Source organism: Camarhynchus parvulus, unplaced genomic scaffold (genome assembly GCF_901933205.1).
Source record: "Camarhynchus parvulus unplaced genomic scaffold, STF_HiC, whole genome shotgun sequence".
NCBI classification, from domain to species: domain Eukaryota; kingdom Metazoa; phylum Chordata; class Aves; order Passeriformes; family Thraupidae; genus Camarhynchus; species Camarhynchus parvulus.
In genome coordinates this window covers 240,720-257,845 of record NW_022148259.1, presented here as the reverse complement: position 1 = coordinate 257,845, position 17,126 = coordinate 240,720, and the positions used below count along the sequence as shown (strand labels likewise).

The 17,126-nt window shown below is 59.6% G+C and overlaps 2 protein-coding genes across 2 annotated transcripts; both read left to right on the top strand.

The window, feature by feature from the left end:
• Window positions 1-191: 191 nt before the first annotated feature.
• XRCC1 (X-ray repair cross complementing 1) lies at window positions 192-9,506 on the top strand. Its single transcript, XM_030970084.1, has 14 exons — window positions 192-282; window positions 373-465; window positions 2,046-2,297; window positions 2,399-2,473; window positions 3,026-3,125; window positions 3,304-3,353; window positions 3,792-3,857; window positions 4,629-4,861; window positions 5,684-5,863; window positions 6,754-6,945; window positions 7,740-7,858; window positions 7,934-8,024; window positions 9,160-9,235; window positions 9,316-9,506. Exons 1-14 carry the CDS (start codon window positions 232-234, stop codon window positions 9,433-9,435), a joined length of 1,698 nt encoding a protein of 565 aa, XP_030825944.1. The 5' UTR covers window positions 192-231; the 3' UTR covers window positions 9,436-9,506.
• Window positions 9,507-9,514: 8 nt separating this feature from the next.
• ZNF576 (zinc finger protein 576) lies at window positions 9,515-13,027 on the top strand. The gene is made up of 4 exons (XM_030970082.1): window positions 9,515-9,536; window positions 10,826-10,890; window positions 11,192-11,347; window positions 12,668-13,027. Exons 1-4 carry the CDS (start codon window positions 9,515-9,517, stop codon window positions 13,001-13,003), a joined length of 579 nt encoding a protein of 192 aa, XP_030825942.1. The 3' UTR covers window positions 13,004-13,027.
• The last annotated feature ends 4,099 nt before the right edge of the window (window positions 13,028-17,126 follow it).

Genomic DNA, 17,126 nt, shown 5'->3' with positions numbered 1-17,126 from the left:
CTTGGAAAAGAGCGGGACACACCCCCTTCACGTGACCATAGAGGCGGGAGGACTAGCGGGGTAGAGCGGCTCATGGCGCATGCGCAGGAGTGCCAGGAGGACTGCGGGGAAACCATAGATTTCGGGGGGGTGTTGGACAGAGCGTCTCCTCCATGAAGGGAACTCTGAGGCGACTTCCGGTGGAGCTCTGAGGGGGGCTTCCGGTGGAGCCGTGAGGGGAGGGAGGCGGCAATGGCGGAGATTCCGTTCACGCGGGTGGTGTCGGTGACCAGCGCGGATCCGGTGGGTCCAGGGGGGTTCGGTAGGACCGGGAGGAGGTTCCGGTCCGTTACCGGGGTTGGGGTCGTTGTTGAGGCTCCGGTGCGTCCGCAGCGTCACCCGGCGGAGAATCTGCTGAGGCCCGAAGATGGCGGGAAATGGAGGGGAGCGGCGGCGGGGGAGAAACAGCTGAGTGTGGTGCTGGAGGTGGGACTGGGATGGACTGGGAGGGACTGGGATGGACTGGGAGGGGATTGGGGGGCGCTGGGATGGACTGGGAAAGGGTCAAAGGGGGATTTGCGGTTACTGGTTTATACTGGGAGGGGTTTGAGGGGCACTGGGATGGACTGGGAGGGACTGGGAAGGGATTTGGAGGGAACTCGGATATGATTGGGGGGTTACTGGGATGGCACTGGGATGTACTGGTTTGAATTGGGATGGACTGGGGGTTACTGGGATGGCACTGGGGGGTTACTGGTTTGAACTGGGAGGGCACTGGGGGTTACTGGGAGGGCACTGGGGGTTACTGGTCTGAACTGGGATGTACTGGTTTGAACTGGGACGTACTGGTCTGAACTGGGGGTTACTGGTCTGAACTGGGACGTACTGGGGGTTACTGGTCTGAACTGGGATGTACTGGTTTGAACTGGGATGGCACTGGGGGTTACTGGGATGGCACTGGGAGGTTACTGGTCTGAACTGGGACGTACTGGGATGGACTGGGATGGCACTGGGGGGTTACTGGTCTGAACTGGGACGTACTGGTCTGAACTGGGATGTACTGGTTTGAACTGGGATGTACTGGGGGTTACTGGGATGGCACTGGGGGTTACTGGGATGGCACTGGGAGGTTACTGGTCTGAACTGGAAGAATTTGGGATGGACTGGGATGGAAATTGGGGGAAAATGGGATGGAACTGGGGGAAACTGGTCTGAACTGGGATGTACTGGGATGGACTGGGATGGCACTGGGACGTACTGGTCTGAACTGGGACGTACTGGTCTGAACTGGGACGTACTGGGATGTACTGGGATGGCACTGGGAGGTTACTGGTCTGAATTTGGGGAAAATGGTTTCCCAAATTGGCGACCGCTGCCCATCCAAATTTGCGGAAAATCGGGTGAAGTTTTGGGGAGGATCTGGTGGGAAAATCTGCGGGGGAAAATCCAGGTGACACCTGAGATACACCTGGGCACACCTGGCGCGGAAACGGGGGGAAACGGGAAAATTTGGGGAAAATCGGTGAAAATTTGGGGAAAATAGGTGAAAATTTGGAGAAAATCGGTGAAAAATTGGGGAAAATCGGTGAAATTTTGGGGAAAATCGGTGAAAAATTGGGGAAAATCTTGAAAAATTTGGGGAAAATCAGTGAAAATTTGGAGAATTTGGGGACACCTGGGCACACCTGGGAGGGGGTAGATGAGAAAAAATGGGTGAAATTTGGGGTGAAAAATGGGGATTTTGGGGGTTTGGAGTTACCTGGGGGCACTTGGGGGCATCTGTCTCACCTGTCCCATCTCACCTGTCCCATCTCACCTGTCACATCTCACCTGTCCATATCTCACCTGTCCATGTCTCACCTGTCCCATCTCACCTGTCCCATCTCACCTGTCCATATCTCACCTGTCCATATCTCACCTGTCCCATCTCACCTGTCCATGTCTCACCTGTCCATATCTCACCTGTCCATTTCTCACCTGTCCATATCTCACCTGTCCATATCTCACCTGTCCATGTCTCACCTGTCCATATCTCACCTGTCCATATCTCACCTGTCCATATCTCACCTGTCCCATCTCACCTGTCCATATCTCACCTGTCCATGTCTCACCTGTCCCACCTGTCCCAGGTGCTCCTCCCCAGTTCTGCTCTGATGTCACCCAGTGAGAGCCGGGCGGGGGCGGGGCCAGGCCGGGTGCGGCTCTTTGGGCCTCAGGCATTGGTCAAGCGTCCGGCCACGCCCACGGCCACGCCCACGGCCACGCCCACGGCCAGGTACGACCGGCTGCAGGTGGTGCTGAGCCAGCCCTACTGCCAGGTGAGCGCACCTGGGGGTGGGAGGACACCTGGGGGTCAGAGGTCACCTGGGGGGGGTTCGGGTCTCACCTGTCCGGTCTCACCTGTTGGCCCCGCCCCCAGAGCCGCCCCTACGGCCTGGCCTTCATCAGAGCGTTCGCTGCGCCCGAGGAGGGAGAGGAACCGCCCCCGGCGCCGGTGAGTGACCACTGAGTGACCACTGAGTGACCACTGACCAGTGAGTGACCAATGAGTGACCAATGAGTGACCAATGAGTGACCACTGACCAGTGAGTGACCAATGAGTGACCATGAGTGACTACTGACCGATGGGTGACCACTGAGTGACCACTGAGTGACCACTGAGTGACCAGTGAGTGACCACTGACCAGTGAGTGACCAATGAGTGACCATGAGTGACCACTGACCGATGGGTGACCAGTGAGTGACCACTGACCAGTGAGTGACCAGTGGGTGACCCATGGGTGACCGGAGAGTGACCAGTGACCACTGAGTGACCACTGAGTGACCACTGACCAGTGAGTGACCAATGAGTGACCAGTGAGTGACCACTGACCAATGAGTGACCAATGGGTGACCGATGGGTGACCACTGACCACTGAGAGACCAGTGAGTGACCAACGAGTGACCACTGACCAATGAGTGACCACTGAGTGACCAGTGACCAATGAGTGACCCTCAGTGACCCCTCAGTGACCCCAGCTGACCCCTGTGGCCCCTCCCCCCCCAGGTTCGCCGCCTGGGTCCGTTCACTCTGCGCGAGGAGGGGGAGGGGAGCCCCCGGCGCCCCCCTGGGGCGCTGTTCTACCGACGCCCCGGCCCCAATGCAGGTGAGGCCCCGCCCCTTCGGCCCCGCCCTCTTCAGCCCCTCCCCAATGCAGGTGAGGCCCCGCCCCCTTCAGCCCCTCCCCCTTCAGCCCCGCCCCCAACACAGGTGAGGCCCCACCCCCTTCAGCCCCTCCCCAACACAGGTGAGGCCCCTCCCCCTTCAGCCCCTCCCCAACACAGGTGAGGCCCCGCCCCTTCGGCCCCGCCCCTTCAGCCCCTCCCCAATGCAAGTGAGGCCCCGCCCCCTTCAGCCCCTCCCCCTTCAGCCCCGCCCCCAACGCAGGTGAGGCCCCGCCCCTTCAGCCCCTCCCCCTTCAGCCCCTCCCACCAACGCAGGTGAGGCCCCGCCCCCTTCAGCCCCTCCCCCACCCCAAACGAGGCCCCTCCCCAACGCAGGTGAGGCCCCGCCCCCTTCAGCCCCTCCCCCAGCACAGGTGAGGCCCCCCCCCTTCCGCCCCCCCCAACACAGGTGAGGCCCCGCCCCCTTCAGCCCCTCCCCCACCCCAAACGAGGCCCCTCCCCCGCAGGTGAGGCTCCGCCTCTTTCAGCTCCTCCCCCGCCCTAAACAAAGCCCCTCCCCCACCCCAGATAAGGCTCCTCCCACCTGCCCCTCCCCCACCCCATTTAAGCCCCACCCCCTCACGGCCTCTGCCCCTCCCCCCCCCCAGGCCCCAAAGCCCCCTCCGGGCCCTAGCTACACCTGGCCGCCTCGGCAGGAAAGCAACAGGGAGCAGGTAAGGGAGCACCTGGGGGGCCCTAAATACACCTGGGGGGCTCTAAATACACCTGGGGGCTCTAAATACACCTGGGGGGCTCCAAAATGCACCTGGGCACACCTGGGGGGGGCAAAATCTCACCCAGGGGACCCCAAACCTCACCTGAGACCCTCCAAAATCCATCTGGGACGCCAAAATCTCACCTGGGACCCCCCAAACCCCCCTCAAACCCCACCTGGGACCCCCCAAAATCCACCTGGGACCCCCCCAAATTCCCCTCAAATGTCACCTGGGACCCCAAGCTTCACCTGGGCCCCCTCAAAATCCACCTGGGACCCCCAAAATCCACCTGGGACCCCCCAAACCCCCTCAAACCCTACCTGGGACCCCAAAATCTCACCTGGGACCCCCCAAAATCCACCTGGGACCCCCAAAATCCACCTGGGACCCCCCAAACCCCCCTCAAACCCCACCTGGGACCCCTCAAACCCCACCTGGGACCCCCAGCCCCACCTGGGACCCCCCAAAATCCACCTGGGACCCCCCAAATTCCCCTCAAATTTCACCTGGGACCCCAAACTTCACCTGGGACCCCCCAAAATCCACCAAAATCCCATTCTAACCCCTCCCCCCCTTGTTTTTTTTCTCCCCACAGCCCCCCAAGCGCCGCCTCCCCTCCCCCACCACCACCCCCACCAACGGCACCCCCCAAAAAAAACCCAAAAAACCCCAAAAATCCCCTCCAAAACCCGAAAAAACCCCTCCAAAACCCCCCAAAAAATCCCCAAAAAATCCGGAACCCCCCACAAAACCCGGGACCCCCCAGAAAAACCGGGACCCCCCCAGAAAAACCCGGGACCCCCCCAAAAACCAAACCCCGATTCGGGGGGTCCCATTTTGGGGGGGGTGGTGCTGGCGCTGAGCGGGTTCCAGAACCCTCTGCGGGGTCACCTGAGGGCGGCGGCCACGGCCATGGGGGCGGAGTATCGGCCCGACTGGACACCTGAGTGCACGCACCTGGTGTAGGTGACCCCTCCCCCAATCGTTTAAGAGGCCACGCCCACTTTTTTGGGGGGCTGGCCACACCCACTTGAGAATCGTTATGCCCATATATGGGGCGGCCACGCCCTTTTCTTGGGTGGTTGTGTTTGTGTATGGAGTGGCCACGCCCACTTTTTTGACGGTTGTGCTCATTTATGGGATGGCCAGCGCCCACTTTGGGGTGGCCACGCCCACTTTCGGGCGGCCACACCCATTTGGAGGCAGTAATGTCCATATATGGTGTGGCCACACCCCCTTTTTAAAGGTTTTTTTGGGGGTGTGTGGTCACGCCCCTTTTGAGACCGCCACGCCCATTTTGAGACCACCACGCCCATTTTAAGTTATTTACATTTATGAGATGGCCACGCCCACTTTAAAAGTGTTGTTTCTAATTTTGGTGTGGCCACGCCCACTTTTGTGACAACCACGCCCATTTAAAGGTGTTCTTTCCATTTATGGCATGGCCACGCCCATTTTCAGTTGGTTATATCCATTTTTTGTGTGGCCACGCCCCTTTTGGGACAACCACACCCATTCTTAAAGTGCTATTTCCATTTATGGTGTGGCCACGCCCATTTTCAGTCACTTATCTCCATTTTTTGTGTGGCCACGCCCATTTTTTGAAAAACCAGCTGTGGCCACGCCCATTTTGGGACAACCACGCCCATTTTAAAGGTGTTTTTTCCCTTTATGGTTTGGCCACGCCCATCTTTTGGATGGCCACGCCCACTTTTAAAACGGCTATTTCCATTTATGGCGTGGCCACGCCCATTTTTTGGGCTGTATGTCCGTTTTTTATGCAGCCACGCCCATTTTCGGGCCAACCCCGCCCGTTTTGGCGTGGCCACGCCCCTTTGGGCGGCGGCCACGCCCACTGTGGGTCCCTGTGGGGTGCGCCCTTCCCAGGCGCGCCTTGCCCCAGGCGGGGGTCGTGGTGGGCGCCAGGTGGATCTGGGAGTGCCAGAAACGGGGCAGGAGGGCGGGTGAACGGGGGCCACCTGGGCACAGTGGGACTCCTGGGAGGCGAGAAACGGGCAGGAGGCTGAGAAATTTGGGAAAAATGGAGATTTTGGGGGTTTTGGGGGGGGGCACACCTGGGCACACCTGGGCACACCTGGGAGGGGGAAAACGGGGAAAAAACCCGGAAATTTGCTGAAATTTGGGCGAAATTTGGGGGAAAAATGGAGATTTTGGGGGGGTTTTGGGGGTTTGGGCACACCTGGCAGGGATGGAAACACACCTGGGCACACCTGGGAGGGATGGAAACACACCTGGGCACACCTGGAGATACCTGGGCACATCTGGGAGGGGAAAATGGGGAAAAATGGTGAAAATTGGGTGAAATTCGGGTGAAATTTGAGTAAAAATTGGGGGAAATTTGGGTAAAAATTGGGGTAAATTTGGAGGAAAATTTGGGTGAAATTTGGGAAAAATGGAGATTTTGGGGGGGTTTTGGGGGTTTGGGCTGACCTGGCAGGAATAGAAACACACCTGGGCACACCTGGAGATACCTGGGCACATCTGGGAGGGGGAAAACAGGGAAAAAACCCAAAAATTTGGTGAAATTTGGGTAAAAAATGGACATTTTGGGGGGTTTTGGTGACACACCTTAGGACAGATAAATGGGGAAAACCAGCAAAATTTGGGTGAAAAATTGGGAATTTGGGGCTTTGGGGTCGTCTGGGGGCACCTGGGCACACGTGGGAGTGAAAACCAAAAAAATTCGGTGAAATTTGGGTGAAAAATGAGAATTTTGGGCCCTTTTAAATGTATGTGGATAGGCCATGCCCCTTTTGGCCACACCCACATTGGGAGGGGCTAAGTGGAAGCCACGCCCCTAAATGGGTGTGGCTTCATTTTGCCCCTCCCCCAGGTACCTCCTGGATGGCTCCGCCTCCTCTGACAGCGAGGGGGAGGAGCCTGAGGAGGCCCCGCCCCCTTCATGCCCTTCCCCTAAGGTGGAAAAGGGGGCGGGGCCTCCTCAGACGGACAAACCAGAGACTCCGCCCCCTGCGGCGCCGGCCACGCCCCCTGAGTCTGCTGACAGCGAGGACCAATCAGAGGAGTGAGTTTGGAGTGAGGGGGCGGGGCCAGACATGGGATGGGCGTGGTCTAACATAAAAGTGGGCGTGGTCACACATGGGGTCGGCGTGGTCATATTTTGAGTGGGTGGAGTCACAGCTGAAGTGGGCATGGCCGCATTTGTGGGCGTGGCCATGTTTTTAATGGGCGTGGCCATGAAGTAAATGCTTGGGATCATCCCTAAGGTGGGCGTGGCCACATTTGCAATGGGCGTGGCCGCATTTGAGGTGGGCGTGGCCATGTTTTGAACGGATGGGGACGCACCGAAAGTGGGCGGAGTTAGACCTTAAGTAAGTGGGATTCCACGAGTGGGCGTGGCCATGCCTTAAATGGGAGGGGCCACACTGAGTGGGTGTGGCCATACTCTACATGGGCGTGGTCTGACCTTAGGTGGGTGGAGTCACACATTAAGTGGGTGGGATCGCACCTGAGTGGGCGTGGCCACATCTCAAGTAGGTGTGCTCCACCCCTGTAGTGGGCGTGGCCATCTATTAAGTAGGTGTGGTCATATCTGGTGGGGCGTGGCCATATTTCAATTGGGTGTGGCCACACCTGAGGTGGGTGTGGCCATATTTTGGTGACATTGCCCCACCTCAAGTGGGCGTGTCCCCTAGTCAAAGTAGGCGTGGCCATCTCCTAAATGGGCGTGGCCACCCTGGCCTTCTATGCCAATCCATTCAGTGTGGCCACGCCTTAAGTGGGGTGTGTCCCAACATGAAGCGGGCGTGGTCAGCGTTCCAATGGGCGTGTCCTCGAAGTGGGCGTGTCCCCGTTAAGGTGGGCGTGTCCTCCCCGTTCCAGCACCGACCCCTTTGGCGGCTCCACCGAGGAGAACAGCGAGGATGATGATGATGATGAGGAGGAGGGGGCGGGGCCGCCCATCCCCCCCCTGCCCGGTGCGTGCCCCTCCCCCACCCCTCCCCTTTTAGCCCCGCCCCCCGTTTTCTGACCCCTCCCTCCCCCCCACACAGATTTTTTTGAGGACAAAAAATTCTTTTTGCACGGAGAGTTCCCCGAGGGGGAGGGGCGGCGGCTGCGGCGCCTCGTGGTGGCGTTCGGGGGGTGAGTGGGACTGGGAGGACTGGTTTGTACTGGGAGGGACTGGGAGGGACTGGGAATGGACTGGTTTGTACTGGGAATGGACTGGGAGGGACTGGGAATGGACTGGGAGGGACTGGGAGGGACTGGGATGGACTGGGATGGACTGGGAGGGACTGGGAATGGAGTGGCAGGGACTGGGAATGGACTGGGAGGGACTGGGATGGACTGGGACGGACTGGTTTGTACTGGGAGGGACTGGGAATGGACTGGGAGGGACTGGGAAGGACTGGGACGGACTGGGATGGACTGGGAGGGACTGGGAGGGACTGGGAGGGACTGGGATCAAACTGGGAGGGGATTGGGGTTCACTGGTTTGTACTGGGACGGACTGGTTTGTACTGGGAATGGACTGGGAGGGACTGGTTTGTACTGGGAATGGACTGGTTTGTACTGGGAATGGACTGGGAGGGACTGGTTTGCACTGGTTTGTACTGGGAGGGACTGGGATGCGACTGGGATGGACTGGGATCAAACTGGGAGGGGATTGGGGTTCTCTGGTTTGTACTGGGACGGACTGGTTTGTACTGGGAATGGACTGGGAGGGACTGGGATGGACTGGGAGGGACTGGTTTGTACTGGTTTGTACTGGGAATGGACTGGGACGGACTGGGATGGACTGGGATGGGACTGGGAGAGATGGGGAATGGTTTTAGGGTTACTGGTTTGTACTGGGAGGCGACTGGGAAGGGGTTAAAGGGGGGTCTGGGTTATACTGGTTTGTATTGGGAGGGAACTGGGAATGGACTGGGAGGGGCTTGGGGTTCACTGGTTTGTACTGGGATGGATTGGGAGGGAACTGGGAGGGGCTGGGAAAGGGTTAAAGAGGGATTTGGGGTTACTGGTTTGTACTGGGAGGGACTGGGATCAAACTGGGAGGGGATTGGGGTTCACTGGTTAGTACTGGTTCATACTGGGAGGGAACTGGGGGGGACTGGGAAGGAACTGGGAGATACGACCCATCCATACTGGTCCATACTGGTCCATACTGGTCCATACCGGTCCGTACTCGGTCCATACTGGTCCATACCGGTCCATACCGGTCCATACCGGTCCGTACGGTCCGTACTGGTCCATACTGGTTTTCACTGGTCTGCAGCTCCCTGGCTCCCTACATGGACGAATCGGTGACCCACGTGGTGACGTCACAGGATTGGGACCCCGCCTTCGAAGAGGTGTGGCCTAACTAGGAAAGGGGGCGGGGCTTAGCTGGGTGTGGCCCCGCCCCGTTTAACTTCAATCTCCGCCCCCCCAGGCGCTGGAGCTCCGCCCCTCGCTGGTGTTCGTGCGTCCCCATTGGCTGCTGCTCTGCGGGGAGCGGCAACGGCCAATCCCAGCCCAGCCCTACCTGGTGACGTCATCAGCGCGGCAGTGATGTCATCGGCGGGGACACGCCCCCTCCCTTAAGCCACGCCCCTTTTTGTTTAGGTGGAATAAAGCGGATTTGCGTAGAAATGAATGAGTTCATTAATGGGGGTGGGGAAGTGGGCGGGGCTTTTAAAAGGTGGGCGGGGCCTTCTTAAAGGGGCGATGGCTCTTTAAAAAATGTATGTGAAATACTGAAATAAAAATATTGAAATATAAAAAATAAATCTATGAAATATAAAAATATAAACATATAAAATACAAATATAAGTATAAAATATAAACTATAAATACTAGAGTATACAATATGAAGATATAATGCAAAATTAAAATATTAAAATACAAAAATAAATATAAATCATAAAACTATGAAATAAATATAAAGTATTAAGTTATAGAATTAGAAAATGTAAGTATAAAGATACAAAAATATATAAAGATAGAAGTATAAAATATAAAAATATAAATACAGATATAAAATGAACAAAATAGAAATATATATAAAGATATAAAGTATAAATATGAAATATAGAAATATAAGAATAAAATATAAATTTAAAAACTACAAATGTAAAATATATCAAATATAAAAACATAAAAATATAAAAAATGAGTATGTAATACAAAATAAAAATATAAAATATAAGTGTGAATATAAAAATACAATATATAGAAATATAAAGTATTAAAATACAGAATTAGAAAATATAAATATAAAAATACAAATATGTATAAACAAAATTATAAGAATACAAAAATAAATATTAAATATAAATATATAATTACGAATTATAAGATATATGTATAGACATAAAAGATATAAAATATAATTATATATAAAGGTATAAAGTATAAATATGAAATATAAAACTTTAAGAATGTAATATGTAAGTAATAAAAATATAAATCGTAAAACTATAAAATATAAAAAGTATAAAATATAAAAGCATAAAATTATAAAAATACTAAACATAAAATACAACAGTAGAAATATAAAATATAAATAGAAAAATAGTATTAAAATATAAAACATTAAATATTTTTAAATTAAAATGTAAATTTACATTTTTAACAAATTCAAATGCGTATTTTAATAGAAACTCTATAAATATCTTTAAAAGTTCAGATAAATATCTGTAAATATAGCAATTGTAATTGTATACAAAGAATTATTTATTGTAATATATAAAACTGGGAGGGACTGGGATCACTGGTTTGTGCCACTTTGTACTGGTTTTTCCGTTTTTTACTGGTTTTTACTGGTTTATACTGGGAGATTCCCGCGCTCCCATCCCGCGCCAAGCCCCGCCCCCTTTTTCCTATTGGCCGCCACTGACATCACCCTCTTCAAACCACGCCCACTCCTTTCCGAGCTAAGTGGGCGTGTCCAAACCACTTAGACCGGAACCGGAAGTGCGTTTGTGTTGGTCGCCGTACCGGAAGCCGGAAGCGGCCGGGACAGCGAGTGAGGGGCGGGGGTGGGTTTGGGGGTCTCGGGGGGTCCCGAGGGCTTTTTGGGGGTCCCGGGGGGGGTCCTGGGGGTCCCAGGAGGGTCCTGGGGGGTTTTGGGGGGTACCGGGGGCATTTGGGGGGTTCCGGGTCAGTTTTGGGGGCGTTTGGTGGTCCCGGGGGTGTTTTGGGGTCCCGGGGGGTTTTGGTGGTCCCGGGCGGTTTTGGGGGTCCCGGGGGGTTTTGGGGGTCCCGGGGGGGTTTTTGGGGGTCCCGGGGGCCCCTCTGACCCCCCCTTTCCCTTTCCCCTCCCGCAGCCAATGGCGGAGCCCCCGGAGTTGGCTCCGCCCTCTTCGGATTTTGCCCCGCCCCCCTCGACGCGCCCCTCCCCCGCCCCGAGGGGAGGGAGGAAGGAGGAGGTGGGGGAGGGGGGGGAGGGGCCGGGACCCCCCCCGGGAGCGGAGGAGCCGCCTGTGAGTGGGGGAGGGGCGGGGGAGGGGCTCTGGGGGTCCCCGTGTCCCCAAGGTGTCCCCGCGGTGTCACCTCCGTCCCCTTTGTCCCCAGAGCGTCACTCGCGTCCCCATCGTGTCCCCGCTGTCCGTCTGTCCCTGAGCTCTGTCTGTCCCGGTGTCCGTCTGTCCTGGTGTCTGTCTGTCCGTCCTGACCGCTGTCCGTCTGTCCGTCCCTATGGCTGGCTGGCTGGCTGTCTTGGTGTCCGTCTGTCTGTCCCTATGGGTGCCCGTCTGTCCCTATGGGTGTCTGTCCGTCCCTGACCCGTGTCCGTCTGTCCCTGTGGGCGTCCGTCTGTCCTGGTGTCTGTCTGTCTGTCCCCTCATGGGCGTCCGTCCGTCCCTGACCCGTCTCCGTCTGTCCCCTCAGTGTCCGTTCGTCTGTCCCTGACCCGTGTCCGTCCGTCCCTGACCCGTGTCCGTCCGTCCCTATGGGTGTCCGTGCGTCCCTGACCCGTGTCCGTCTGTCTGTCCCCTCAGTGTCCGTCTGTCCCTGTGTCCGTCCATCTGTCCCTGACCCGTGTCCGTGTGTCCCTATGGGTGTCTGTCTGTCCCCTCAGTGTCCATCTGTCTGTCCCCTCAGTGTCCGTGTGTCCCTATAGGTGTCCGTGTGTCCCTGACCCGTGTCCGTCTGTCCCCTCAGTGTCCGTCCGGCCCTGACCCGTGTCCGTGTGTCCCTATGGGTGTCCGTGTGTCCCTATGGGTGTCCGTGCATCCCTATGGGTGTCCGTCTGTCCCCTCAGTGTCCGTGTGTCCCTGACCCGTGTCCGTCTGTCCCTATGGGTGTCCGTGTGTCCCTATGGGTGTCCGTCCGTCCCTGACCCGTGTCCGTGTGTCCCTGACCCGTGTCCGTGTGTCCCTATGGGTGTCCGTCTGTCCCTGACCCCTGTCCGTGTGTCCCCTGGGTGTCCGTCTGTCCCTATGGGTGTCCGTCTGTCCCCTCAGTGTCCGTCTGTCCCTGACCCGTGTCCGTGTGTCCCTATGGGTGTCTGTCTGTCCCCTCAGTGTCCATCCGTCTGTCCCCTCAGTGTCCGTGTGTCCCTGACCCGTGTCCGTGTGTCCCTATGGGTGTCCGTCTGTCCCCTCAGTGTCCGTGTGTCCCTGACCCGTGTCCGTGTGTCCCTATGGGTGTCCGTCTGTCCCCTCAGTGTCCGTCCGGCCCTGACCGTGTCCGTGTGTCCCTATGGGTGTCCGTGTGTCCCCTCAGTGTCCGTGTGTCCCTGACCCGTGTCCGTGTGTCCCTCAGTGTCCGTGTGTCCCCTCAGTGTCCGTGTGTCCCCGCAGACTCCCCGGGCTCCCAGCACTGCCCGCGGTGCCTCATCACGTTTCCCGACGCCGCCTTCGCCGCGCGCCACGCCAAGCGGCAGCACCCGCGCGACTGCGCTCGGCCTGCGGGGGGCGCTCTTCGTCTGCTTCGTCTGCGGCCGCCCCTTCGGCTCCTCCCCCGCGCTGCTGCGCCACCAGCGCGGCCACGCCCACAGGGGGGCGGAGCCCGCGGAGGCCGCGCCCCCCGCCAGGAAGGCCACGCCTCTTCTGGCGTGTACGGAGTGTGGGCGGGGCTTCGCCCGGGAGGGGGCGTTGCATCGGCACTACATCCGGCACGCCCGGGGGGAGCTGTGAGGGGCGGGGCTTGGGGGAGGGGCGGGGCTTGGGGGAGGGGCGGGGCTTGTGGGGAGGGAATAAAGCAGAGGAACCGCGTTGTGATTGGTTGTGAGGGTGTGATGTCACTACAGGGGTTGGGGGTGTGACTTCAGCAGTGAGAAGGGGGCGGGGCTTTTGGCGATGTGATGTCGTGCCGATGACGTCACGCGAATATATTAATCCCGATGATGTCGCAGCGATGACCTCACACAGTAAAATCGCCACGCTGATGTCACAGTGATGACATCACATCAATAGTGTCACGTTGATGACGTCACCCGCTAAAATCGCCCCGATGACGTCACAACGATGGCGCCGCACCAATGCAATTTCCCCCCATGACATCACACCAATGACGTCACTCACGTTAGCGCCACCCTGACGACATCACCCTGATGACATCATCCCCTATGATGCCACCCCTATGATGTCATCCCCATGACGTCACAGGGACGCCATCACCGCATCCAGATCAGCCCAGGTGACGTCACGGTGGTGACATCACGCTGACGCATTTACCCAAATGACGTCACACCGACGACGTCACCCTGGTGACGTCACCACAACATCACCCAACAAACCCACCCTCATTATCGATGACATCACCCCATTAACACCCCCCCGATGACGTCACACCCCAAATGACACAAAATCAACCAGGCCACGCCCTCCATCCGTGACATCACTTCCTGTTGCCGACATCTCCTCCTCCTCCCCCTTCCCCCCCCACCTTGGGCCCAATGGGAGCGGGGTGGGCGTGTCCCCCGGCGGGTGGGCGTCCCCCCGCGCGGTGGGCGTGGCCTCAGAGCTCGCCCCGCGCGTGCAGCATGTAGTGCTCGTGCAGCTCGGCCACGAGGCCAAAGGCGCCGGCGCACTCGGTGCAGCGGAAAGGGGCGGGGCTGGGCGGCGGAGGGGCGGGGGCGGCGGCGGCGGGGGAGGGGCGGGGCGGCGCGGGGGCGGGGGAGGGGCAGGGGGCGGTGGGGGAGGGGCGGCGGCGGCGGCGCGCGGTGGCAGCGGTGGGCGCGGCGCGCCGGGCGCCCACGGAAGCCCAACCCGCACTCGGCGCAGATGTAGTGGAACTTGAACGGCGTGGGGGAGGGGCTCCGCGGGGGCGGGGCCGGGGGCGGGGCGTGGGGAGGCGGGGGGAGGGGCCGCTTCCGGCCCACGTGGTAGCTGCGGTGAACCTTGAGCGCCCGCGAGGTGCCGAAGCCCCGCCCACACTCGGGGCAGCGGTGCCAGTCCCCGCCCACGCCGCTGGACACGCCCCCTTCTCTGTTCGAGACCACGCCCCCTGCGGTGGGCGCGGCCCCGGCGGCGCCGGAGGGTTCGGGGGAGGCCCCGCCCCCACAGGGCGGCTCCGGGAACGGCCGAGGCTCCGCCCCCAATGGGCGTGTCCGGGAACCTGCGGGGGGAGGGGCCAATGAATGGGGGGGAGGGGTCAAAGATAAATGGGGGAGGGGTCAAGGAAACGGGGTGGGAGAGGGGTCTGGGGGGTGGGGGAGGGGTCAATGAAGGGTCAGGGAGGGGTCGGAGTGGGGGAGGGGCAAAAAGGGGGGGAGGGGTCAATGACAGGTGGGGGAGGGGTGAATGAGGAGTGGGGGAGGGGCCACGGGGAGGTGACCCCGGGCTGGGGGAGGGGCCGATGGGGGAGGGGCCTGACCTGCGCAGCCGTTGGCGGGGGGGGAGGGGGCGCTGTCCCCCGATGACGTCACCGACGTGGCCTCCTCTGATTCGCCGTCGTCGTCCTCGGGCGGGGCCGGCGGCGCTGGGGGGGAGGGGCGATGGCACCGGTGAGCGCCCCGCCCCCACCCTCCCCATGGCCCCGCCCCCCGCCGCGCCCCTCCCCCGCTCACCGCCGGCCGCTTCTTCCTCCTCATCTTCCTCTTCCTCCTCCTCCTCTTCCTCCTCCTCCTCCTCCTCCTCCTCGAAGGCTCCGTCCTCGCTCCCCGGGCCCCGCCCGGCCGCCATCATGGCCACGCCCTGAACAAGGTGGGACACGCCCACATTCACCCGGGCCACGCCCACCACGCGCTGAGCCACGCCCACCTCACCCTAACCACCATCACTGGGTCACAAGCCCCGCCCACCAGCTCGAAAGCCACGCCCACAACATGCCAGGCCCCTCCCACCACCCACAGGCCCCACCCACAACCCCCCCAAAGCCCCTCCCACCTCCCCAGCCCTGCTTTGCATCCCCAAGCCCCTCCCACCACCCCATAAGCCCCTCCCAAAATCCCACAAGCCCCTCCCACCATCCACAAGCCCCTCCCACCTCATCCTGCCCCTCCCCCAACCCTTTGGCCCCTCCCACCCTCCAAGACCCCCTATTCCCCATCCTAAGCCCTGCCCACAACCCCACAAGCCCTCCCCAACCACCCCTCCCCCTTCTCATTCGCCCCTCCCCCCGCCGCTGCCCATCCCACAAGCCCCTCCCCCAACCCTCTGGCCCCTCCCACTTGCCAAGTCCCCTTTTCACCTTTCCTAAGCCCCGCCCACAACCCCACAAGCCCCTCCCACTTTTCCCGGACCCCTCCCCCTTCTCATTCGCTCCTCCCCCTTTCCGCCCTCCCTCCCACAATGCCCCGCGCGCCGCCGCCATTGGTGGGGGGAGGGGCGGCGTTCCTGCGCTCCCCACGCCCCTCCCCTCCCCGTCCGCCCCTCCCCACCCTCCGCCCCTCCCCGCGCCCCTCCCCCCGCCCCTCCCCCGGGCCGCTCGCACCGCTCGGAGCCGCTCCCGGAGCCGCCGCCGCCGCCGCCCGCGCGGCGCATGCGCGGGGCGGGGCGGGGCCCGCAGCAAACCACGCCCCCTCTCTCCCTTTTTAAAACCCAGCGAGGCCACGCCCACTTGGGAGCGCGCGGCGCCCCCTGGCGGGAAACCGGGGGGGGGAGGGGGGGAGGTCACACGTGACGGGGACACGTGACCGAAACAGGGGGCGGTACACGTGACTGCATTGGGTGGGGGGGACACGTGATTGGGGGGGACACGTGACCGGGAGGAACCAAAACTCCGCCCCCGGGAGCGAAACTGAGGCGTGGGAACGGAGCGGGAGTGGGGGAGGGGCGGGGGCCGAAATGTGCGGGGGGGGGGGGAACCCCAAATATGGGGGGGGGGATCCCCAAATGTGGGGGGCAGGGACAGACGGACCCCAAATCCGTGGGGCAGAACATGGGGGGACCCCGAATCTGTGGGGTGGGACAGGAGGAGACCCCAAATCTGTGGGGCTGGGGGGCCTGAGAACCCCGAATTTTTGGGGCAAGGAGCCCCAAATCTGTGGGGCCTGAAGTCTGGAGAGCCCCCCAAATCTATAGGGCAGGGACAGGGGTTACCCCAAATCTGTGGTGACCCCAAATCCTTCGGCACCCCACGGAATCTGTGGGGCCAGGACAGGGGGGTGACCCCAAAGCCAGTGTGACCCCAAATCTATAGGACAGGAAATGGGGGTGACCCCAAATCTGTGGGGCCGGATATTGGGGAGGGGGAGGGGTGACCCCAAATCCATAGGGCCGGATATTGGGGGTGACCCCAAATCTATGGGGTGGGACACGGGGGTGACCCCAAATATGTGGGGCCGGATATTGGGGTGACCCCAAACCCGGGGTGACCCCAAATCCGTAGGGCCGGATATTGGGGTGACCCCAAATGTGTGGGGCCGGAATTCGGCCGGTGCCCCCAAGTCTATGGGGGGGGGGCCCCGGGGTTAACCCTATTTATTTGGGCCGGAATTAGCGATTTTGGAAGGGGACCCCCAAATCTGTGGGGCCGGATATCGGTGGTGGGGGGGGTGCGCCCTCCCCCCCACCCGGGGCGGTCACTGGGGGGGGGAGGGCCCGCGTTAATTTATTTATTTATTCCCTTAACCGTACCCCGATTTTTGAAGCAGGGGTGGGAGAGAGGAGGGGAGGGCGTTAGGGGATGGGCCGCCGCGCGCTGCGCCACAACGGGGGGGTTTGGGGGGGGTGGGTGGGGGTGCTATGGGGGATTGGAAGCCTATGGCATTATTGGGGCGCCGTGGGGGGATGGGGATGGGGGGGATGGGGGCAGGGGGGGATTTGGGGGGGGGGGATTGGGTGATGGGGGGATGTGGGGGATGGGGGGGATTTG

Bases quoted from the DNA above. Each gene is read 5' to 3' on its own strand.
- XRCC1 (XM_030970084.1), top strand. From the start codon at position 232: ATGGCGGAGATTCCGTTCACGCGGGTGGTGTCGGTGACCAGCGCGGAT. The intron at 4,862-5,683 runs GTAGGTGACCCC...TTTTTTATGCAG, and splicing joins CCTGAGTGCACGCACCTGGT to CCACGCCCATTTTCGGGCCA. The intron at 5,864-6,753 runs GTGAACGGGGGC...CCCCTCCCCCAG, and splicing joins GAAACGGGGCAGGAGGGCGG to GTACCTCCTGGATGGCTCCG.
- ZNF576 (XM_030970082.1), top strand. From the start codon at position 9,515: ATGAATGAGTTCATTAATGGGG. The intron at 9,537-10,825 runs GTGGGGAAGTGG...CAAACCACTTAG, and splicing joins GAATGAGTTCATTAATGGGG to ACCGGAACCGGAAGTGCGTT. The intron at 10,891-11,191 runs GTGAGGGGCGGG...CCCCTCCCGCAG, and splicing joins GGAAGCGGCCGGGACAGCGA to CCAATGGCGGAGCCCCCGGA.